This window comes from Falco rusticolus, chromosome 2 (genome assembly GCF_015220075.1).
Source record: "Falco rusticolus isolate bFalRus1 chromosome 2, bFalRus1.pri, whole genome shotgun sequence".
Lineage (NCBI taxonomy): Eukaryota > Metazoa > Chordata > Aves > Falconiformes > Falconidae > Falco > Falco rusticolus.
Window position 1 is genome coordinate 95,886,160 of NC_051188.1, and position 24,737 is coordinate 95,910,896.

General features: G+C 39.7%; 1 protein-coding gene across 1 annotated transcript in view; it reads left to right on the top strand.

The window, feature by feature from the left end:
• MID1 (midline 1) overlaps nucleotides 1–24,737 on the top strand; it is a 157,064-nt gene that overhangs the window by 126,330 nt on the left and 5,997 nt on the right. Inside the window, exons 5-8 of the mRNA XM_037377949.1 lie at nucleotides 1,978–2,126; nucleotides 5,759–5,886; nucleotides 14,624–14,767; nucleotides 23,290–23,451. Coding sequence (XP_037233846.1) covers nucleotides 1,978–2,126; nucleotides 5,759–5,886; nucleotides 14,624–14,767; nucleotides 23,290–23,451 — 583 coding nt within the window. The remainder of the gene's footprint in view (nucleotides 1–1,977; nucleotides 2,127–5,758; nucleotides 5,887–14,623; nucleotides 14,768–23,289; nucleotides 23,452–24,737) is intronic.

Here is a 24,737-nt window from a genome sequence, read left to right on the forward strand (position 1 = left end):
ATCAGAGCATGGAAGATTTATAATACAATTGACTCTAAATTTATTTGAATATAGCTGATATCAGAATCTATCCCCATTCTTTGTTTTACTTTGTCCAGCCAGAAGTGGTATCAGTGGAGGTCCAGTAAAGATCTGGAGTGTTTTGCCTCATATGTTGTATATGTTGAAAGATTTCAGGGGGTCAAAATTTCCTGTGAAAAGCCACACGGAAGTCTGCTCAATGTAATTTATTTCAAGAGGGCCTGTGGCTAAGAGTCTTTCTGGAAGGCAGGGAACGGCAAATTTGTCTATAGGACTATAGTTATGGCTGCAGAGCTGGAAACACTCAGGTGCAAAGTTCTAGCTAAGTTTGTAAGGCTGCAGATTTAGACACTTAAGTCTGACAATATGGTGCAGCTCCATCCTTAATCTCACCTATCACTCAAAACCGATAAAATCCCACAGCATGTAGCAGGAAAAAAAATAAATATCAAATAAGATCATTTCAGTACAGACTTCGTTCCTGCCATGGGGGGGTTGGTGGGAGGTAAGCAAGATGAGACTTTTATTGTCAGTTTTCTTCTTGAAGAAGATATAAAAAAGAATCAAGTGAACAAAAACCCCAATTCACAAATTACACGTCTTATGATTGCTAAAAGCTCACAAGGTAACATTTATTTCTTTTCATTTTTTGTTTTGTAAATTAATAAGTAAACAAAGAGATGAGCTTCTTAATACTACAAGGAACCTTTCCTTGGTTACATACATCTACCTAATTGTAACCGGTAGATGCACAGTTAGGGAAAACACTATAGCATTAGTTAATCCTAGAAAATTATTAGTTCATTAGTATTATCAAAATCTTTATGCTTTCCCAGCCATTTTTCTTCCTTTATTGTTTCTATCTTTAGAAGAAATACTAATGTTATGAGACACTAATCATTTGGCCAGTATTTTCTTTTTGAAAGTTTTCCAAAAGATTTATTTTCCTAGCGGTTTCTGTTGTCAGGTAGGTGCACTAAGATCATTTATCTCTGCTTAGGATGCAATTACATCTGAAATTTAACTAAGCAACTTCTTAGCTTGTGTCTTAATTGCTGAGATTGGGAATGTTATCTTGATTATAAATTTGGATATTTCTGCCAATCCACTTGGCTATTAGTTTCCGCATTTTGCATGTAACTTGGTCTTACAGCCTTTCTAAACTCCAGAATTATTTCATTTCCTTCCTATTTCTTACTCCTGTTCAAACTATGATCCTGTTGTGATAACAATGGGAAGTACTCCCGGACCTTTCAGGAACTAGAAGTTTTGTTAGCCAACATTGTCTTGAAATGGACGATTAGCTGTGCCCCTCCCTAACCTTTCAGCTAACGATGACAGTCACATCTACTGTGTTTATCTCCAGCACATATGTTTGCAGCAATAATAATCAGCTCTCCAGCACTACTGTGCTTTTGCCGTTAAAAATATCTGACAAGAAAACATTATCTGACTAAAAGCACGTAATGAAAAGGGCATGCATGTATTGTTAGTAGAACTGAACAGTCTTCTTCTGTTGTTTTATTTTCAGATTATTTTCTATGAAACTCACCTCAGTAACAGGAAAAAACATAGTTTATAAGATGCCTTTAACACAGATCTCATCACTTCAGAGAAACAGTTATCTAAATAGCCCTTAGTTATCATGTAAGCAGAAAGTACCGGGAAATGACGGTTTTTCTGTTGGAAAATAGGCCAGCTGTGCTTGTTTTGGCTCTCCTCTGTTGTTTCCCATGTGGAAAATATTGAGGCAGAAAGGCTGTGCCTGTCCCCTTGTTAAAAATGTTACGTGGCTAGATGGATGCTCACCATCAAGCTAGTGTGAAAGAAGCTCTTGTCAGCGAAGCCATTCATCTTAACTCCCCCTTTGCATTTCCAGCCTTACCTCGGAAGCGCAAATGCCCTCATTATTTCTGACCTTAGAGATGTGACTGCTTTCTTATGTTTCCACTCAAGGTGGTGAGGCTGAGAAAACTGGCTCAGCAGATTGCAAACTGCAAACAGTGCATTGAGCGCTCAACGTCCCTCATCTCTCAGGCTGAACAGTCGCTGAAGGAGAATGATCACGCTCGCTTCCTGCAAACTGCTAAAAATATCACTGAAAGGTAAAGAATAAGTCCCTCTCAATAAACAGAAAAACCTCAGTTTACAGCAGACAGGTTGTCATAGTTGCCATGTTGTCTTGTCCTACCACAGATGTGGTCAGAGGTGGGGGGTTAATTAACACATTCCCCCAAAACGCTACTTTGTGCTGTACCAGAGTGGGAAGGACCTTACTGTAATGCTAAATCAAAACATCCCTTTGAAAACAGGAGCAGTTGAAAAAGGGTGCGAAATAAGAGTTAGAACAGTAGTGTCATGTAAAAATGAAGGGGGCAGTATGGCTGCCAAGCAGATATCTGGTGCTAAACACACTAAAAAATCAAGGTTTTGGAGGATGAAATTCCTACTCCGTGACAAATTAAGAGATTGAGGAAGAAATCAGGCAGTGAGTACATTCCTTAGAAGTTTGGAATTATCTTAATGGATTCATAGTCTTCACAAAATAGCAAGTGGCAAGGTAATGAAATGCATAACTTCTGGAACCTGCAACAGGCATCTCTGAAGTAGCCCACTGGCATAGTTGAGGATTCAACAGCCTGGGTGTCTGGAAGTTATGGCAGCTGCTGTGTTGGGTCCCTGGGTGCAGGGAATGTCTACTGCTTCTAGGATCCTAGATCCTCCTCAGTGTGCTAGATACATCAAGGATCCAAATACAAGCGAAAGCAAGCCTTTCCAGGAAACAGTGCTATTAGAAAATTTGGTCTCATTTTCAGTGCAAAACTGTAACCTTGAAACATCTCTGCTGAATTTCAGCAGTATTTTCTGATGAAAAAATATTCTGTTGGAATTATCAGCTGTTCAGACATCAGTCAGAGAAACGACAAAAAAAGGAGAATGTAACTGGACTATGAAGAAGAAAATTATAAAAGGTATGCTGATATATTCAGCTATTTTTTTTAATCTCTGGGTTCATATTGCATCTTCATATTGTCCAGCCAATTCTTACTGAATTTGAAGCATGAAATTCCTTGCTATTTTTTATTTTTTAAGTTTACTGGTTACTCTGGAGTTCTGTATACAGATTCTTTGAATATCAGGCTTCAACAAAGGTACTTAATCAACTTGTAAGTAAGCCAGCAACACTGGGTTGATTGTTGCAGAGTTGAAAATCTGTTGAGGAGGGCAAGGGCAAAGGAAGGCAAGGCAAGGATTTACACGTGAGCTGTCAGACCTTGGTTTGTGTTCTGTCACCAAGCTGCATTGTGGCATCCCAGCTGAAGCTGATAGTAAAACTACCACATGAATATCATCAGTAAAAAGCTGTAGGTGAGGGTCTGTCATTTTTTCAGTATTCAGTGGAACAAAGTAGCACAGAAACCTGTGGAGACACAAAGCTTTTTAACTGACTACCAGAGAATATTCTGAGAAGCTCTGTTTTGAACTTTAAACATGAACAGTTTCATCATAAATACAGTCACAGGAGAGACACTCCGAGAGCAGAAATGGGACCAGCTGACATATGTGCCCAATCAAATCTAATTCTTGGCTATCGCAGATTGCTGTCTGTAATGAGATGGCTGTGAATGCCCTGAAAATTAAAGAATCATTTCAAGCAGTGAATAAAACAGAATGGAAAAAAACACCAAGTGCTTGTAGACAACTTGCAAGTGGGAAAAGAGACTAAATATGATTAATAAATTATTCCCTACAAGTAAGTCTCTTAGTTCTCATGTGGTGAACAATATTTTCTTTGCTTCTAGGCTGCTCATGTAACAGTCTTATGAGGGCCCTGAGCTCCAGCATCTAAAACGGTCTCCTGAAATTATGCTCATTGCATTTCTTCATTCTTGTATTTCAAAGTAATTGCAATATAAAATTCTCTGTTGTGAGCACAACAGGTAACAGTGTAAGCAGAGACATTATACACACTGCAGTGATTTAGGCTGTGCGTTATTTACAGTGGGTGAAATGCATTTATCCTAGAAAAACCCTTTCCAACCAAGCACAGTGTCAGATAGAGCAGGCAGAATTACAAGAGGAAATTCAATCCTCTGAACCTAATTTGGTGACATGGTGTCTTGAAGCTGCAAAATGTTGAGCTCACTGAAAACAGACTTTAACACATGTAGTCACAGTGCACCCTTCGCACAGCTCCAAAAAACAGTCCAAAAGGCCCTGGCAGTATGGTCGTCTTCACAATAAATATGTGATTTATGGAGATATTCAAAGAACCTTAGATACCTGTTTGCTGGTTTATTAGCAAGGCCTTAGTTAATTTTTTAGAGGTGTACATCTCCCTGAGTTTGTCCTAACACAGGCCATACAAGAAATGCATGCCTTTTTTCCTACTAGGTGTAAAAACATCACAGTGTAACTGCAGATGAACTACTGGGGGGTGGGAGACGTGGGGGAGGAAAAAAAATTGAAAGAGCTCAGGGGTTTTTTCCCTCTAAGTACATGGGGCAAAAGGCACTTCAGTTATCCTCTCTCAAAAAAATCCATCTGTACTAGGATCTACTTTAAGAGAAACAGTGCTGAAAACTCTGTAACAAGAATTATTGAGTAGAAAACCTCCTCCGCTCAGGTTTTAAAAACTATGCTGAAGACAAGGGGATGTGCAGCTCAGTTTTTTACATTCCTAACTGTATTTTCCTAAAATATTACACAAGAAATACATGAGAACATACTTCTTAGTAAGCATTTGGCCTGGAGCCATTTGAGTCCTGTCTGCAGGGAAATACTCTAATTTGGGAAAATGTTAATTGAAGCATTCAAAATATTTTGATCTGACATGTGTCATGAATGACAGGTAAATGACAGACATTGTGTGAATGGTTGTGTGTTTACCTCCAAACTGAAACAATTAACAAATTTCTGTCATATAACATGGGCTTTAATAATCTCTTTGTTTACATGGATTACGCTTTTTATAAACATATCCAGTATCCAGCTCTCCAGTAAAATATATTTAAGATACCAGGCTGGTGGATCTGAAAAATCCGTCCTGATGGCAGTTTTCTTGTGAAAGCTCATCTCTTTATATTAGTACAGCTGGACAGACAGAAAGTGGATGATGTAGCTTCTGAAGTCAAGTAGTCAAGGAAACCTGTCCGTTTCGGAGGAAATGTAAGCATGCACACATGCTTTGCAGGGAAAAGCCTTTCAAAATAAACTGTGCTGACATCTGTTTTATCTCCCCGCTCTGCTTTTTGAAGTTAACAGTGATGTGCTGTGCTGAACAGCTGAGAAGGTGTAGAGATCTGCACCAAGCCCTTGGGACAACGGTGCCAAGGAATGCCTGGAGCAAGAAACTGCTTGAGAAAACAAGGGCTGGGAGAGATGCAGCATCTGTCAGGATTGCTTAAAACACGAATGTGGTGCTATTACTACTTTGGTTCAATGGGTGATTAGAAAGAACAAAGTATATTGTGGCTTAACCGATATTTTGTTAAAAACTTAGCTGACACCACATGTTAGGCAAAAGCTAAATAGTAAGAGATTTTTACTGGAGACTTTACTTGCAAAAAGAAGAGTGGCAGGAGAAGTTCCTAACTTAAACTATATAAATAAAATACATGTAAAAGTTTTTGTCAAGCTTTTTGAGAAGTGATAATAATCATAATGATCAGGTCCTACCTTGATGTGAAAGTTATTGTGTCTTGCATGCTAAAAGACTTTTTTCTTTTCATTATAGAGTTTCCATGGCAACGGCATCCTCCCAGGTTCTAATTCCTGAGATTAATCTCAATGATACTTTCGATACATTCGCACTTGATTTCACCAGAGAGAAGAAATTGTTGGAATGCCTTGACTACCTTACAGGTAATTTTTTCCCCAAGATGCTTTATTATATTTTCCTCAAAAAATAGTAGTGGTAGGATTTTCTTGATTCCCTTGTGTGGTCAGTTAACTTTGGCTGACTGCCAGGTATCCACCAAGCTGCTCTCTCACTCCATCTCCTCTGCAAGATGGGGGTGAAAATAAGATTAAAAGCTTGTGGATTGATATAAGGACAGGGATCGCTCAACAAGTACTGTTAGAGGCAAAACAAAACAGCCTTAACTTGGGGAAGATTAGTGTAATTTATTGCTAATTAATTGTAAGAGTAGAATACTGAGAAAAAAAAAAAACAAAACTAAAACCACTTTTCCCCCACCCCGTACTTCTTCTCGGGCTCAACTTCATTCCCAACTCTTCTACCTCTTCCCCTCAACTGGCACAGGAGGATGGGGAATAGGGGTTGTGGTCAGTTCATCACACATCATCTCTGCCACTCCTTCCTTCTCGCTCTTCACCTGTTCCAGCGTGGGCTTCTTACTGTGGGATGCAGTTCTTCACAAACTTGTCCAACGTGGGTCCTTCCCACAGACTGCTCTTCTTCAAGTACTACTCCAGCATGAGTCTTCTATGGTACATGGCTCCTGCCAGAAAACTTGCTCCTGCATGGGTTCTTCTCTGCAGGCTGTCTACCTGCTCCAGTGTGGGTCCTCCACAGGCTGCAGGGTGGATGTCTGCTCCACTGTAGTCCTCTATGGGCTGCATGGGGATAGCCTGTGTCACCATGGTCTTCTCCACAGGCTGCAGGGGAATCTCTGCTTCGGTGCCTGGAGCACCTCCTGCCCCTCCTTCTGCACTGACCTTCATGTCTGCAGAGTTGTTTTCTCTCACATTTTCTCATTCCTCTCTCTCCCAGCTACTGCACAGCCTTTTCTACCCTTTCTTAAATATGTTATCACAGAGACATTAGTAAAATCGGTGATGGACTCAGCTTTGGGCAACACCGAGTCTGTCTTAAAACTGGCTGTGTCTGACACAGGGTCAGCTCCTGGTCTTTTCTCACAGAAGTCAATGATGCATTGCAAGTACTACTAAAACCTTGCCACATAAACCCAATGCATTCTTGCTCTTAATCCTGAATAATTACCCCCAGCAGACCCAGAATGTCCCTGGAAGCATTAGGTGCTACAGAGCACAACTGGGATGCATTTCACACCTCCTCTCCTTGCATTCCGCCCCATCAGGGTGTGGGCAAGTGGGAGTGAGAAATGGTTAAAAGCCACTGCAGCAGAGTGAAAAGGGAGAACAGCTGGAGCTCAGCCTGAAGCTGCTAGCAGAGGGAGAGCAGGGACCAAAGCCCATTTCCTGGGGGATGGATGCTTCACATGTCACCCTTTCCCTTGGGGCTGCCTCCTCACTGTGGCAGACTGCCACCTGGCAGATTTCCCATTAGCAACCAGAAGCTGTTCAAGCAATCAACATCAAGGGCTCAGCAAATTAAAGATCTTTTCTCATGCCAGTGACACTGTGTGATTCCCTCATCCCAGAACTGGAGGACCTCACCATGTCTGGGACTCGAGAGCAGGCACTGTGCTCTGTACCAGGGTGTGGGGTGGGTTCCCCGCAGAGCAGAGCCCCAGCTCACTTAACCGAGAGCTCTGGCCTGAAGAAGCCCACAGGATTAGATCCTTACTGAAGGCCTGAGTAATGTGTGATCTCAGAGTATATAATGACTCACAAAGAGAAACAAATTACTGTAATTTAGGGTGTTTTGATTTCAACGCCAGAATTAGAACAATTCATTCCAGTTCAATTGAAAACAGAAGAGTTACAGGGTACGTTTTCATTTTGCAGGGTCTTTAAGCATCTGCTGTTAGCAACGAGAATTTGCAATGAAAGGCAAAAAGCACTGCTAGAAAAGTACTTGAAAACACTTCCTGGGCCCATTCTTTTAGCCTGGTTTGCAGAAGTACCTGTGTTATTTCAGAGGAGTGTGAGAGCACGAAATCTCATTGTCAGCCACTGGATCTTTTCCATGCAGAGGGCTGGCTTCTAGCTTTGATTCAGAGAGAAGGCTGAGAGAGTTGGAGTTGTTCAGACTGCAGAAGTCTCTGAGGAGACCTTATTGTGGCGTTTCGATACTTAAAAAGGTCTTATAAGAAAGGTAGGGATAGACTTTTTCGTAGGACCTGTTGTGATAGGACAAGGGGTAATGGTTTTAAACTAAAGGAGGGTAGATTTCAACTAGACAGAAGGAGGAAATTTTTTGTGATGAGGGCGGTGAAACACTGGAACAGGTTACCCAGAAAGGTGGTAGATGCCCCATCCCTGGAAGCATTCAAGGTCAGGTTGCATGAGGCTCTGAGCAACCTGATCTAGTTGAAGATGTCCCTGCTCATTGCAGGGGAGTTAGACTAGATGAGCTGTAAAGGTCCCTTCCAACCCAAACTATTCTATCACTCTATGAATAAATGAACAGGTGAGTACTGGGAAGAGCAAGACTGTCTGCATGCATAGGGCAGAACCACCCTTGCCTTATAGAGCTGTGGGGTTCTTGCTGTATCTGAGAGGGATTTTATCTGCAAGAGGTTTTTATATCACTGTGTGACTAGAGAATACAATCAGTGTTTAACATGTACTTGAGTAAGTAATACACAATAATAATGCGGTGAGAGTGATTTGAACTTTTTATACAGTACCACTGAAATATTATGGTGTCACTCTCCAAAGTCTGCTGGAATTTTGTCACCATGTTGAGTATTCACCCCAAAATTATAAAAAAGCCAATGAAATTAAAGGAACAATTAAGAAAAAATCAGACTCGTTGGTCTAACCTAGGAACCTACATGTAAAATAATCAGCCTCAGCTTCCTTTATGGTTAAAGCAGAGGAATAACCACTTCATTTAAAGGCATGTATATTGGGTCAGTTGACTCCCTTCTGCAGGTGCCTATTTGTCTCCCAGTTGGCTCCAACCAGAGGCTAGAAAGACTCATTCAAGTACAGAAAACTGTGGATTAGATCTTTAGCCTTACACCAAGTGAATTCTATCCAGCAGTCTGTTCCCATCCCTCCCAGGTTTTCTCCCCTTTGTACATCATAAGTCAATATTGCTATACACTGCAGAAAATGAAGATTTTGACTGTACCAAAATGAAGGGTGATCTTGCTACAAAGATCCTTTCCATGGTCCATCATGCTGGCTGTGTCATTTCCGCAGCTCCTTCTCTGCCTTCTTTCTACCTCATCCACAATCTTGAAAAATTGCTCACAATTCAGTCTAAGGGAGCTTGCAAATGGGTCAAGCAATTTATCTGGTTTTTTTTCCTAATCTGCCATTTTTATCCTTGTCCTTGATGCCCAGAGAGGAACAGTTTTAGCTTACTCTGTGGTATTTTTCTTCACATTAATAAATAGCATATGGCTACAATGGCAAAATCCAAAACATGTGTCCAAATTATCTGAGCATAAAATACAACCTATGCAGATAGTTAAAATACATTTATGTAAATATATGTATATATGTAATGTTTATGTGAATAAGTATAGTCCCAAGAGTCAAATGCACTTGATTATTCTCTGTTGTTGTTTAGAGACTCCGGGGAAGATCTATTTTGTTTTAGCCCTTTCAGATTGGTGCATGGAATCTTGATGCATCTTAAGCTGAAAACTGTGTGACAGAGTGAATTGGGCTTTACTTTTATCATGTTTCACAGTGAAGTAAAATGAAGACCATTTGTAAGTCCTAGTGGTATATCAATGTTGTGAATTAAGCGAAGAAGCCTATCTTCTATCTGTGACTGTACTGCTTCTTAACAAAGTGTCAAAGCCTAAATTCCAGCTTCATTCTCTCTATTGTCAGTTGCCTTCGAAGCAATTGACCTTGGTTGTCTTCTGGAGATTTTCTTCTCCTTCGGTTCTTCTCAGTGTAGTATTTGTCAGTCCTTCATCCTCCATGTCCCCAACCCCAGCTTTCTATGTGGCACACTGAAGTTTGCATCTTTCTTTCTTCATAGTCTATTGCTTTCCCAAATATAAATTTAACTAGTTTGTGCTTATTATTTAGGCAGCTGTCCAAAGCTTCTCTATCCAAATGAAAATCTTTGATATCTCTCCGAAAGTTGCCAGCCAAACATTGAGGTGTCAAGCTCAGTATATTAAAATAATACCCTTAATCTTTCTCTGACTGTTTTATTCTCTGTATATGTAGTCTTGATGTCTTTTGAAAGCTTTCTTATCTTGCCTGTTGCTCAAGCTCTTCATCTGGAACTCATCTTTTTCTAAACATGTATCTAGCTATATCCAGGCAATGCATATGACTTGCAAACTTTCTGCACAATATTACTGACATAAGGACTTTTTTATCCCTGTTGAATCAAAAATACTTGTTCTGTGTCTTAATACTTTGAAATCAATTGCAGGAACATCTATTCTCTGACCTTGCAATTTGCGCTGCTTCAGAAATCCCATCTGAAACAACGATAGGTTTTCGTCATCCATCACTTCAGCTATGACTGCACAAAGAAACATGTATTGCCTAGCATATACCAGCAGTATTTTCACATAAAAACAACTTTGTGCTGGAAACCCTTCACAACCTGTCTTTCCTCTTAACTGTTTCAGTATTAAAATATTAAAAAAATGCCTCCAACTAAGTCTCATGCTTTGGATGTAACTTCTCATTCTGTTGTTTGTGAACAGTCTTGGTCTACACAAAGACTATGTCTAGATGGTTGCATGACTGAGCTCTTGATGCCAGCTCATGCATGACATGTTACTAATACATCAAATTTGTACCCGCGTCTGATGTAACCGTGCCTTTCAAATTCCTGCATGTTAGTTCAGTCCAATGTCGTGACACGCCATGGAGATAGTAATGAACAGCTGAGACATGTTCAGGCTTCCTCAACCGCTTTATGTTCATACCAGAAATATGAATATTTCTAGCACCATTAAGTCAAGGAGGTGGCTTAGATCTTCCTTTTTTACTCAAAATCAGTAAGGAGCCCTTACAAAGTCAATCACCCCATGCCAGCAGGGAGGTAGAGACAGAGCAAACCAAAGGAAGTTGAGGTGGTTTTAGTCAATCTCTCTGACCTTGTTCTGAGAGGATTTAGATATAGTCTCAAGAGTCACCCGGTAGCCCCTGCATCCATGCTGAGATTCACCAGTGAGAGGAGGCAGTTTCCCTAAACTGCCTCTCAGGTGTATGGACCATGTGAGTGCTTTCAGTCTGCTTTGGAGCAAAAGCCACGCACATGACATTGAAAGGAAGGCAAGTGAGATTAACCTGGCTGAAAGAGAGGAGGTATGTTCACAAGGTCACTTACTGCTGGCAGGAAATTTAAGAATCTGCTTTTCTAATACTAGTTACTGCCTTTCAGGCACTTCAGGTGTGGTTCCTGACTTTTTAAGGGTGTCTGCTCTGTTTTGAGTCGAAGTCATACAAATTAACTAAAGAAGCCTTCAGCAATAATTTTCTCTCATCAGAGAGTGTTGATTAATGAATACCAGTGGATGAAAGTCAGAGTGGCTGAAGCAGTTACCATTCCTAGATATTTGCCCTGGTCGTCTACGAAGATTGCCACTCCATGACCAAGGAGAGCTGTAGATGTTAGGAAACAATTCCTTAAACCACTGCAGCTTTCATTGTGTCTTGCTAAGTCTGCTGGCACTGATTAGAGCAGGGGTCCTCAAACTACGGCCCGCGGGCTGGATACAGCCCCCCAGGGTCCTCAATCCAGCCCCCGGTCCAGGGGCTGGGGGGGGAACCAAGCAGCCGCAGATGACGGCCTGCCACTGCATCTGCACGCCGGCCCCCTGGTTAAAAAGTTTGAGGACCCCTGGATTAGAGGTTCCCTCACTGCTCAAGACTCTAAATTTGGGGGGTTTAAGATCTGCTTCACATTTTTTTCAGCTTTCCCTGAGACTGGGTAGCAGTTTGTAGACAGGAGTCTGCCAGTAACTGAGAGTGAGTCTGCCAATAGCTGAGAGTATTAACATCCCTTTTCAAACTTCGCTCACTTCATTGTGCATCAGTGCTCAGTCCTCACCCTGAAAAGAACTGGAAAGGCTCATGTGCAATTGCTGCTTCTCCACTGGGAAACAGGACCAGAGGGTGGGTATGAGGCTTTATGTGTCCTGCTGCTGTGCTGGAAGTGTGCTGGGCTTCCCCTTTCTCTGCAGCGGTGGAGCACACCCTGGTCAGGGCCCCGGGGGGGAAGTTGCTGGTGCAGCCTTGAGATTGCTCTGAAGGCTCTGCAGAACTTTTCCTGTGGCACCTCAGCTCTCTAGCAGTACTAGTAATTTTGATAAGCAAATCACACGCTATCAAATGTAATAATGAAAATAACTCATTAAGGTCAGTCGCTTTAATTGCATTATGGACTTAAACTCTCCAAAGGAGTAAGCACTGTGGAATGATGAATTTGGCAGCCAGACTATAAATTATTTTGAAAGTCATAACAAAACATTTGCATGTAGACTTCCTTGCCTGTCTGCAAGAGAAGCAGATATATTTTGTTTTATTCTGAGTGGTTTATGAAATGAGTGTTTCTAAGGAGCTGAGTTTCATGCAGTATAGTCTCAGGTGGGTGTGGGTTAATCACAAGAGCAAGGAAAAAGATGTCCTGCTTAGGTCAAATATCTTTTTTCTGTCATTCTCATTACATGAATGCCTATAAATCTCCAGCCGTAAGGCCAACCAGGTGTGCATACTAAGGGGGAAGTTAGGCTGTCATTTTCAAATGAGTTGAAGACACTTAGGTGCTATTGAAATGCAGTTTACAGTTCATTAAGCCTTCAGTAATTGTTGCTTTCCATAAATTAATATTTATTACCTGTGTTGTAGTAATAAGTACATTTCTCAAGTAAAACATTTTGCTCTGTTAGGTGCAGGAGACGACTGAAGAAGACTGGTTGAATACTAACACAAAAAAAGTTGATCCACTTGTATATTTGTAATTAATTTTTTTTTTTTTTTTTGCCTTTGAAGGACAGACAAAATATGAAAATGAAACCTCAGCTAGGAAAATAAAAACTGCTCCAGTGTTTGGATTCTACTGGATACTTTTTTGAAACACAGCTGATAGGACCAATGCAGTACTGCATAGCTCTCACAACAGTTAGTTAGCCTCAGTTAGTACACAGCCTCTATACTACAGCACTAACCTTCCCCGAAGGTTGCAGGGGGTGGTGGTGGTGGAGGAGTGTCTTCTGTTTTTGTCTATATTCCCCTCCTGGATCACTGTTCTTATTTAAGTTTATTTCTCTCTTTCTTTTTAAATACCCACCTGTCCCAAGGGCTCCTCTGCTGAGTTAAAAAAAAAAAAAAAAAAAAAAAAACGGCATTGGTAAGCTTCTGTGCTACTATATTTAGAGCATCACAAATCATGGTCATACCAGGAAACACATTTAAATGTTTCCTTATGCCCCTTGGTTGAAAGAGGCTGCTTGGAAATATGTCCACGCTTTAATCCTTGGGAACATACATCAGTAAACCAGGGACATGAACTATAAAAATTCTTAATGGCAAGTAAAATAGATGTTTCACAAAAATAAGATGTTGCAAAAGTAAAGGTGGAATTCCTTCAGAGGGACTTTTTTTTAAGGCCATTATTTGTGGCTACCAGAAGTTAAAGAGCTGACAGCAACAATACCATTCAGAGTTGCCTTCCTTTTCCTTTAATACACGCATATTTTTGGTTGTTTCAGCTTGAGTGCCCTCCTCCCTCACTTTGTGACATCAGAGAGGAACACTATTAAGCACAAGGATTTGGGGGTTCTTTTGCATGATGGTAGCTTGTAAGGAAGATGATGACGAACGAAGCTCCCGCCTAGGCAAGCATGCAGGAAGGCCCACCAATCTTTCAAAGACAGACCCATTTGCTTCTTATTTAGGTGTTTGGCTTTGTAAAGAATGCAAAGACAATTTAGACCTGTTTACTTCAAATTTCACTTCTTTAAATAGGTCTTTAAAACAAAGTTGTGTGTTAATACCAGAGAAGAATGTATAGCTTGCTAGACAGACATCTTGCTTGTTGATTTAAAAAAAATGAAACAGAGGGACAGCTTTTTATTGAAGTGTTTGAATTCTTTTCTAGAATTATTTAATCAGCAATGACATTGAAGATTAGGTTGTAATAGTCACACAGTCATGATGTTATGATAAGACATCTTTAAGGCTGTTATATAGCCAATAGAAATTGTATGCATCTGTATTAGAATGGATAGCTAGGAAACGAAAATTTGGAGAGAGGAGAAGATTGGGCATGAAAGCACAAATGTTTGGAGGCTTTCCCAGAATTATAAATGCCTCTTATGCCAATCTCTTCTGGTAAGACAGGCTAGGTAAACACCGCATCAAGTCAACAGTGAGGAGTGTTGACTCTCCCTCTTGATGTGTGCATCAATGAAACGTTGATAATTTTGGTGTGATGGTCAGAACAATCCTAGAAAAAGTAACATGTCAGTTGTACCCATTTAACCACTGTTTAAGGTGACCCACAACACATCACTTGTGCTAGGGCATCTGAAACTAAAGCTGCTTTAATACAAAATATATTCAAAATCTGGGTTTCCTAGGTGGTTATATTGATAGTAAGATTTCCTTCGCAACAATTTATTGGTCATCAAAGTTAATGCTGAATTAGCAAAAAGTTGTTAAAAAGTCTGTTGGATGGTATAGATACAAACTCACACATCAGATACATCCCCTAATCTTAGGTAAGAAGGGAAATATTTCACTGATGGTGTCAGCAAACCTCCTGTGTTCTATCTCACAGCTCCCAACCCACCCACTATTCGGGAAGAGCTCTGTACAGCTTCTTACGATACCATTACTGTCCACTGGACGTCAGATGATGAGTTCAGTGTGGTCTCTTACGAGCTGCAGTACACCATCTTCACTGGACAAGCTAATGTTGTTAGTAAGTATAAACCTTCCCTTTTCTAGTTCTGTTGCCTTATGATTTCTCTGTAAACCAAGTGTCTTTAAATATAAATGTACTTATCTGTCAAGAGCAAAAGGAAAAATATTTTCTAGGAAGATTTAAAGTCAAAATTTTAAATCCAAACCAATAACTATTCAAAAGGGTTTAAAATTCAGAATTAACTAATTTAAAATTTCTTGTGCCTTTTCTGGGAGCGCCATGCAGCAGGAGCTTTCGAAGGGTAAAACCAGCACATATTCCCAACGGCACAAGTATTGTCCACGTTAACAGGGCTTGTCTCCTGCATCCTAGGCCCCTTGTTGCAGATGTAGCATGGACAAAGAGCTCAGTTCTGTTGTCTGGGCTAGTCAGGCTCTTGGGAGCCTGTGTTGAACTGGTCATTAGTTAGAACCGCAGCCCCATTGTCATTCAGGTAACCTTGACAACTGGACCCCTGTCAGAAATACAGATTTAGGTCCTTCCCTCTGATTTTTACTGCCTTCAGGGCTACAAAGCATAGGGCTCAGTGCACTGGCAGCTAAGGCAGCAAACATCAGTGGAACAACAATTAATATGGTAACCTTGTTCAGCTTATAATGGCATTAACAGTTATTGCTTTATATTTTGTATTGTAGCACATTTTCTATTAAATACAGTCTCTGCTTGAATCTGTGAGTTTCCTTAGTGAACAAATTTACTGATTATTCTTTGGATCGTTTTGTTGTTAAATAACTATTTTGCCAAGAAAAAAATACCATCTAATCTTTGGTCAGGAAATCAACAGTTCTGGGTTCAGTGCATAATGATCATTGATTATGAACTTGGAGAAGTCTTTTAAGTTCTTCCTGTTACCCATATGTTTAACGGGAATACCACTAGCTGACACATACTTGCTTTATGAAACAAGAATTCTGAAACAAACCAAATTAATCAAAAGGTCAAGTTTGTTAGGTCAACATGTGTTTAAATTGGGAACTCATTGCCACAGAAGGTTGTTGTGGTTTTGAGTTCAAGAGATGACTGGACAGCTCATGCAAAAAAATAAAATAAATCCACTGAGAACAATGAAGCGCAGAGACATCATTCTGGCTCAGGAAGTCCCAGAGCTGTAAGCTGTTGAGGTCTGGGAGAGCATGGTAAGAAATGACTGCGGTGTGCTTTCCCTGTTCCTTAACACCTTCCTCCACTCTTTGCTTTTGGCCACCACCAGATAGCCCAGCCATGCACTGAGCTACATAGGCTTTGTTCTGATTCAGTGCAGAAGTGGTTTTCTTCTTACAAAATTTGTTGAGATACTTTGATGAAAGTCAGTGCTGTGGACATGTTTACGTGCTTTACGTCAGTGGAAAAATGGTAAGGTCTATGCCAAGTTTCAGTACTGAGTCAGACTCTTGTACTGACTCTGTTGCTGTGTGCACCTCATTTTCTCCACCACTAAACTGGAGTTAGTTTTCCAAGCCATCTGAAAGGATATCTGAGGATTCATGTGCTGGCATTTTAACACCATTTTTAAGTAGCATGCTGTGACTATATTATGATATTCAGGATTGAGTAAAAAATAGGGTGGGCTATTGATAATTTGATGTATGTTCTGTGAAAATCTCCATTTAGTATTTCACTAAACAGCTTCATTTTAGAAAACACAGTGTAAAAATTAAGACTGCTGGAAAGACCAAGTAAACTTCAACACATGCTCCTACATCTGAGCAAGCTGGATAACAAAAATATCTAATAGTAATTTGGAATGAACGAAGCAAGGTAGATAAGGAAGGAAAAGCTTCCCTGATTAATTGCTATTAAGCAGGCAGGACTTAGTGATAACTCAGGACGTTGCTTGTTTAGAAACCCATTTTTATGCTTTATGCTAGAAAACTTTATGCACGTCAGTAATGGGCTCTAAGTGTGAACATAGCAGCAGAAAGGTATGCCATTTCCACACCTTTGTGAGGTGGGGTTTTACTCTTTTCTTACTAGTGAATAAATAACAAGTTATTTCATTTTTAGGCTGTATTGTAGGTGTCCCATGTGGAGGTGAAAGCTTTGATCTGCAAAACATGTATTATTATTCTACTCTCAGCGATGCAATATGATAATTTTTGCAGAGTATGAAGTGCTCAGTGTGCAGTCTGAACTTCTAGTTTATCACTTTGCAAAAATGGTGTCATTAAGAGTTTGAAGATAAAACAAAGTAGCACTGTAAGAAACTTTGTTTCTTGCCAAAGACCTTAAATGACAGTAGAAAGAAATGAAAGAACAGGTGTGTGTCCCCCTTTTCTCTTTTTTGATGCAGCTAGCTCTTAACACAAATATACTGGCTGTTAGTTTCAATTTAATTGAAAGCTATAAAGTTAACCCAAATTAAATACATGCGTATATAAGAGTTATCTAAATGTTGTAAAGCTGTTTTTAATCTCATTACTTAAAGTAGACTTGAACACCTCCAATGGAGATATTCATGCCAAATCTAACTGCTACAGATCTGCCCATGCTTCCAACAAGTGAGACTCTCCCAGTTCATTACAGCATCCGCTGGTACTGAAGATTTGCCCACTAACGTCCTGTTTTTGCTTAGAACACTGCCTGGATGTTTCTTCACTTCGTTAGATTATATTCTTTGTCCTGCAGAAGGATCTAATATCCCAACTTTTATAAATGACTTTCCAAGGTTGTCCCTAGAATACCAGAGTGTACCTTAGTGGTGTGGTTGAACACAGAGAGCTATTTTCTTTGTGAGTAGCATTAGCAGGTGCAGCAGCCTTCAAGTTTTGATGAACTGAAGCTAAGTGATTTTTTTTTTTTCTTTTTGTCTTGCTTTAATGAAATAGCATTTAGCAGAAATTTCTTTCTATTTATGGTATTTGTGTGCTGATGCACGTCTTTATTTTTAGAATTTATTTCTCTGTCATATCCCAAAAAGTTTCCATTGGTATTGTGTGTTGCCTGTAGCAGATAATGTAAGCAGGTTCATAGTCTTCAGTTCTGTGTTTTTGTAGCTATGAATGAGTCACAAGAGAGTAGCTAGAGTACTACATTAAACCAACAAGCGTTTTTCCCCTGAGACAACAGGAATCACTTTGCATACATACCCACCTACCGTGCTAATGGAGACTGTTCTTTTGGAATCCATTTCTTAAAACCACATAGCCATACTGACTGCACTTTCCACTCCTCAGTACATTTCCCCCACCAGAGGCATATATCATTCCAAGATTGCGAAGAATTCAGTAACAAAAATAAGAAATGCTATGTTTTTCTAGTGTATTTTCTATCCAACATAATCAACTATATTCTTTTTTATTAACTGAAAAATTGGAGAGTTAACATTTGATGGAAAAGCTCCAAATAGAGTATTTCATTTTGAATCCTATTTCATACAGGAAAGATTATTTCCAAATGTGGCCAAACTGCTTGGCTATTAAATGTCTGGCAGCCCTCTTCTGTGCATAAGAACTTTAAATGAAGCAGGCTTTTACTAAAGCAGTTGTTCTCAGAGTTGTACCATTCACACATTTGCATTTCTGAGAGGCGGCTAATTACCTGCAATCTGAATATTGTAAAGGCTTTCAAAATGACTTTGTTACTAGCTAGTTAACGTGCGTTATAATTTCATTATTCCATTTCAATAAATTTTCAAGTATTTATTGAGTATGCACTTTTTTTAACATCATAGATTTGCTTTAATGTGCTTCAGGAAGGTTATAATTTAAATATTTAGGTTTTTACTAGCCATGGTACAAGGTGTCTTCATGAAAAACACATCTCTCTTCAAGACAAAAAGCAGTAAATAACTTTCTTTTTTCTAGTAAGCGGAATTTAGGTTAGTTATCAGCTAAATACTAAAAAGCACTGTATTAAGGGTACAGCATACTGCCAGGACTTTTTCAGTGTTACATGGCTGCTCTTCCTATGAGACACAATAAAATTTTGTTGAAGGATCTAAGACAATTTGGAGCCCAAGTTTCCATGAAAAACAGTGACTTTATGATTCACCAATTACTTTTTGAATATTCTAACTTTTGTCTGTTTCTGGAAATTTTAATTTATTAAAAACATATTCCTTTTAATCTTCAGATTGCTACAGAGGATTTTGGTGAGTATCTTAATGGTACAAGAGCAAATTTGGGATAAAACCAAGAAAACTTCTGCTTCTTGAAAAGTATCAAAAGAGTGCATTTCTTAAAAAAAAAGTGATGTGTTTTGCAGAAATGCTGCGTATATGATTTTCTTTCACATGGGAATGCAGAGTAGGAGTGGAGAGCTATCTGTTACCTTCACCTACTGTATTTGTTCTACTAATTTGAACGGGTAATAATTTTTTTAAATAAAGCATTTTATAATAATTAAAATACTCAAGAGATTAAATAACCTTCCCATGGCTTTCGTGCTTCTCTTCTAGTTTTCAGGAAGATATATTTTATTAATTTCTACCAGTGTAAATTTTAGGAGGATTTACACATTGGGATTTTTTCCATCTGTTTTTCAAAGTGCATCAACGGCCAACACCAGGGAAATAGCTCTACAAATTATTACCTCCAGAGTCTGAGAAACTTGTTTTCAAAAACTCACACATCCTGTATGGACCATCACTGTGCTCACTGCACCATTCCAGGATGTAATTTAAATTCTCTACATTTTTGTAGGTTACAGTTTTGAAATACATTGTTTTACCACCTGCATAACCCTGTAAAAAGCCCTGGGTTTTTGAAACAAGAAACCTGAACATAGCTTGGGTTAGGAGTGGGTACAGTAGGAGACCCTTACTTCCTACTGCTGTGCCAGTGAGGAGAAGATGTCTACTTTTCCACTTAACCTGCTGCCACTGGCAGGGAGCTGAGAGGGCATACGCTACCCCTGGATACCCATGTTACCAGGCTGCTTGCTCATTTCCCTGAACCTTCTTAATCATCTTCTTTTGCATTCACAGAAGAAAGGTTGTCCTGACAGGGCATACCTGGAGACAAATTCTTTTAATGCAGTGACAAAATATCCTTTCATACCTAAAAGCTTAACTTGTCTGCCACTAGTTACTATTCTCTGTTTTGAAGGATTTGGGACTTGTAATTTGACACCATCAAAACTTAATTCCCAAGATTTTTGCATCAGAGTTCGAGTTAAAGCCTGTTATCAGATAGCTCACAGTCAGGAAGCAGCACGTGGACACGTCACTGAGTCCCTTGGTGCATAGGCAAGAGCTGAGCTTGTTGGGACAGCAAGGTTTGTTGAGCAAAGTAACGGAGTCAGTCACTGCACACCCGACATTTATTGAACACCAGTAGTCTGGGATGCCCAAGACTGGCAAGTCAAAGAAAAAAACCCAAGGTTTCTAGTGCCATCAAAGAGGATAGAGCCTTCCTTTAGAACAAGAATCAGGTCAAAAGGAGGGTTACCAACTCTCTTAGTTGACTGTGTAGAGTTTAGGGTAAGTAACGTCCTAACTCAGGAACTCTGATCTTTGGTCAAGGTCAGGTAGAATGAATGTTTACCTGCCTGTGACTGTTTCGACATTAACCCTAGAAGCAGAAGCCAAGGTGTAGCACTACCTAAAATTATTGTGGCTCTGCCTTCTATACATAGAAATCTAAATTAACCGTTAACTGGATTATTTAATAACATAATAATTTACTCTGAGTACTTGCATAGTAGTGGGTATTTTGTATGTATAAACACATGCACAGTAGGAGAGGACAAACTGGAGAAGAGACTAATAGCATTGCAACTGTACCTTTACAGTCCTTCATATACCTATTTAGATCCAAGTTTTATGCTTCGTTACAGAGTGATCAGCCTGTGGAGGGTATCATAAAATGTGTAATTCAAGCCTAGAAAATGTGCCCTTTAGAGAGGTGTAGTGACTAATGTAAATGTAGTTTTGAGATAATTTAGCAAAAATCTGTACATTTCTGTGTCTGTGTAAGGGTTTTTTTTTTATATATGGCCTATGCATACCATAGACCTCTGCTTTCAAAGTGTGCTTGTGGAAGGAGAAGACACTTCCAGGACCGTTGCCTGGATCCATCCCACTTACTGTTATATGGTATTCAATGCCCCATCAGAGGCATCTGAATTAAGGATTCCTTGGTCATGCTGGACTCCCTCTAAATCCAGTGCTTCATTTTCTTTTGTTTTAACTTAACGCTTTGCAAGAGGAGCTATGAGTCAGGTACGGGATAGTCTCAATGCAAAATCAATGTGGCAGTTCAGCTACAGAGCAAGTGCGCCTTTAATACCTGTGGCAAATTTTTACTGGGAAAACATGAGGAATCCTCTGAGCAGGCAGTGAAATATTTTATGCCAGGAAACTGCTACTTTTATTTCCTTTCTTCCTCTTAGGAAACCCATTCACACCCAGCCTAAAAAAATAAATATCTTTCAGTATGTATGGTTTAGTGAAACAAGACGTGGACTGATGTTGCTATAAGCAGTTTACTACAAGTGCTAGGCACAACTGGGGTTTTCATGGGGTATAACACTGAGTTCTTTTTTTCCGAGGTAGACAGATGATTGCTTTGTATGACCTAGTTTTTCAATAGTCTGGAGAAAAACAGTGCCGCAAGGTTGCTTTTCTTCGCTGCTTCTATCCACATATAGCATGCTCTTTGAACCCCTTGTAGCTGATATTTAGGGAGGCTACGTGGGGTCAGGATGTTCACTGGTTGGAGCATGAGGAACATACTAGAATTCTGTTTTCCCACTTTACACCAAGAAACAGCAACAAAGAGCTGTTCGTATTCTGGTAAATCTTGGTCTAAAAGCCACAACCCAAGTGTGCATTCAGCCACAGGCTTAGACTTCCAGATTTCAAATCAGTGTGGTGGAGGGGGTTCATCTCATCTCATTTGAGATACCTGAAGGTAGAGATCTGACCTATGCTAGTTGCCTAGCCCTTCTCTGTGGCCAAGAAAAGGGAGGCACTTGTGGTGGGATATTTATACCTGGAGAAGTGAAAAAACTACTCATTTCTGTCTCAGAGCCCAGAAAAATAGGTTAGACATTGCAGCTGACAAGATGATCTGAGTCACACCTGAAACTGTGCCTCAGTTACCTGTTTGCCAAGCAGGATGAATACCTGCCTGCCTCTCAAGGATGTTACATGTAATATCAGAGAACTTTGAGACAAAAACTACACAATTCTTAGACTGATATTTGGGGTATGAGTTCTGTTTCTAATGAACTTTTGTCAGGAAAAGCACATCCCAAATTAGGAAGGAATCTCCCAGTATGGTTATGAATTGTCTATGAGTCTGTAAACCTGTGTCACAGTTCTTTTTCTTTTGAGTTTTGTGTCCCGTAGCCTTTTAAGTTTTACTTTACATAAAGGTTTTGTATTGCCTAATATGCAGAGCTGAAATTGCTACTGACTTCTGAAAGATTCTCTTCACTAGTACTTACTTACTGGTTTGCTGGTGAAACATGAGTTAAAAGCTGAAAGCTGTTTTCTAATAACAGTAGCTTTCATAACATGTGCTATGCCCAGCAAAGGCAGAGAACAAGAAATCAAGTTCTTAATCCAGTCAAGAATTTTTCTTTTAAGTTTTCCAGCCTTACATATGTACATGTATCTTTTTCTAGTTGTACAACTATATAAAATGTTATGAATATATATACTTCATGAACGTTAAATTAGTTACTTATGTAAACATTTGTAATAAGAGAGCTATCAGACTGGGGATCCATGAGATGAGGAGCTGTCAAAAATGTACAGTAAGTAGTATGGGTGATTGACTGTCACTGCAGTTATATCACAGTAGGAAAAATTTATGTAGGTGAGTACGTTCATCATAATGGAGTATTTTCCTGTTTTGAAGATGATATTGCTCCTCTCTTAGTTTACTTACTTCCTGCATATTATACTTCTGCAGTAGGCATCAAACATACCCCAAAAAGTTTGTAACTGGAAAATTATCCAGCTCTTTCCCAGCTGTCATCTAACCATGAGGGCATAAATCAAAAAGTTGGATGCATCAGATTTACTGGCTTAGATTGCATCCTGGCAAAGTTTGAAGTGTATGAGCCAAACCCTTCTCTGAAGCCCATGCTCCACCCTGTTTGGCCTCCCATGATTTGGTTCAGGCCCTGAGGAATGCATACCTGGGGACTGTCAGCAAACATGCCTCCCAGCCCTCCTAGCTTTACTGCTTTCGTTAGTTTTCTGAGGCTTAGGTGGAGTTCATTAATCCAAACAGTAGATTGATGGGATCTCCATAATCCTCTAGTTCTTAAGCAATAAAGAATTCCTTGTGCTGGGATATGAAAAATCTCAGACTGCTTGTGCCTCCACCAAGACATTTTTTAAATGGCCATTTTTTCTGGTTGACTTCACGGAGCAAGAACTTGAAAGGTACCTTGGCTGAGGGCTGATGAAATGAGTTAGTGGCATTAAGTAGCAACTCAGTGAATGTAACAACACTTTAAAAGGTACAGAAGTAAAATTCATATGGGTTGTTGGGTGCTTGGGAGTGCTCTAAATGTTCCTCTGTTATAAACTGTTATGCTATGACTGATGTGCTCTTAAATTGCAGGTTTATGCAACTCAGCCGACAGCTGGATGATTGTTCCCAATATCAAACAAAACCACTACACAGTGCACGGGTTACAGAGTGGCACTAAGTACATCTTCATTGTTAAGGCCATTAATCAGGCAGGCAGCAGAAGCAGCGAGCCCGGCAAGCTCAAGACAAACAGTGAGTAACGTGAGATCCGGCACGCACACATTCTTCTCCTTTCTTGTCTGCCTTTTTAAGTTTTATCTTTAGAAGATATAAGATCACAAAGTAGTTTCACTTGTTTAAAGTTCTTCCCACAATGTAAGCCACTTATTTAATTTAATTCAAGATTACAAGTCTTCAGTAGTACAGAAAGTCCTTTTTTTTATTTCTTTTTTTTTTTTTAGAGAGATGCATCTGTAGTTTGGTCACTGGAAATACCATTTAGGAACACAGCCATCACATGTGAAATGATTGAAAATACTCTTTTGTGGTTTTGTTTTAATTTCCTCTCTATTCTTTTTTCCTCTACAAAGCAAAAACTTTTCTTGTGTTTGAAATAAAGCATTTTATTTTTTGTACAGTGTTCATAAGATAATTGCTAGTTTAATTTTATCCTCCAAAATGATCTCTTTCTTAGGACACTGGAAAACTTCTTAGCTTCATCCCCCTCAGTTTTTTATGGAGTTCAGCAAGGTGGTAGAGTAGTCAGAGATCCCACTTCAGAAAAACAATGGTTAGACAAATTATTAGCAGATGTAGTATAGCAATTTTAAGACTGGTTTTCAGCCTTTTTCTTCTTGTGTCTCAGCCAATCCCTCAGTCACGTAGTCATCACAGGCAGCTCTGAGAGCTGGAAAGAGAACACTGGGATTTGTGCACCCTCTGAAACCTGATCATTGTAGGGGAGGGTGCTCAAAGAGGGGCAGTACCAAATGTTGCAAGAAGGAGGCTGCAGGGAATGCCATGTACCCATTTCTGATTTTCTCCTTTCTGCTATTAACCTGGCTAGGACTTCTGTGTAAAATCTACTCCTACAAACCCCACATCTGCTACCAAGAATCTATGTCTTGTTAAACCTGGTAACACAAGCAAATGCATAAACAGAGGTCCCATCTGAAAACAGCAATCTTTTATCCTTTTCTCTCGTTGTGACCCAGCGTGGCACGAGAGCAGTCTCTTGGGTGACTGAGAAATTATGTGACTAGATACAAGCCAGTGCAGAGAAGGACATCCTTCAGATACTGCTTCAGCAACACAAAGTCTGCTAACCAGTTAGAGAAGCAGGCTGTAGGTATTTTACTGCTACCAAACAATAAGAAAAAGTAGATAAAATGTGCCCCATGTACTTTCCAATGGGTTTATCTTATAATTGGTCATAATGCATAACTAAATACACATTGCAAAAGTAGGTAACTGAACAATTTACATTTTATTTGAAGTGCATGTTTCGGTGCCTCACACAGATTTCATGAGAACGCTCA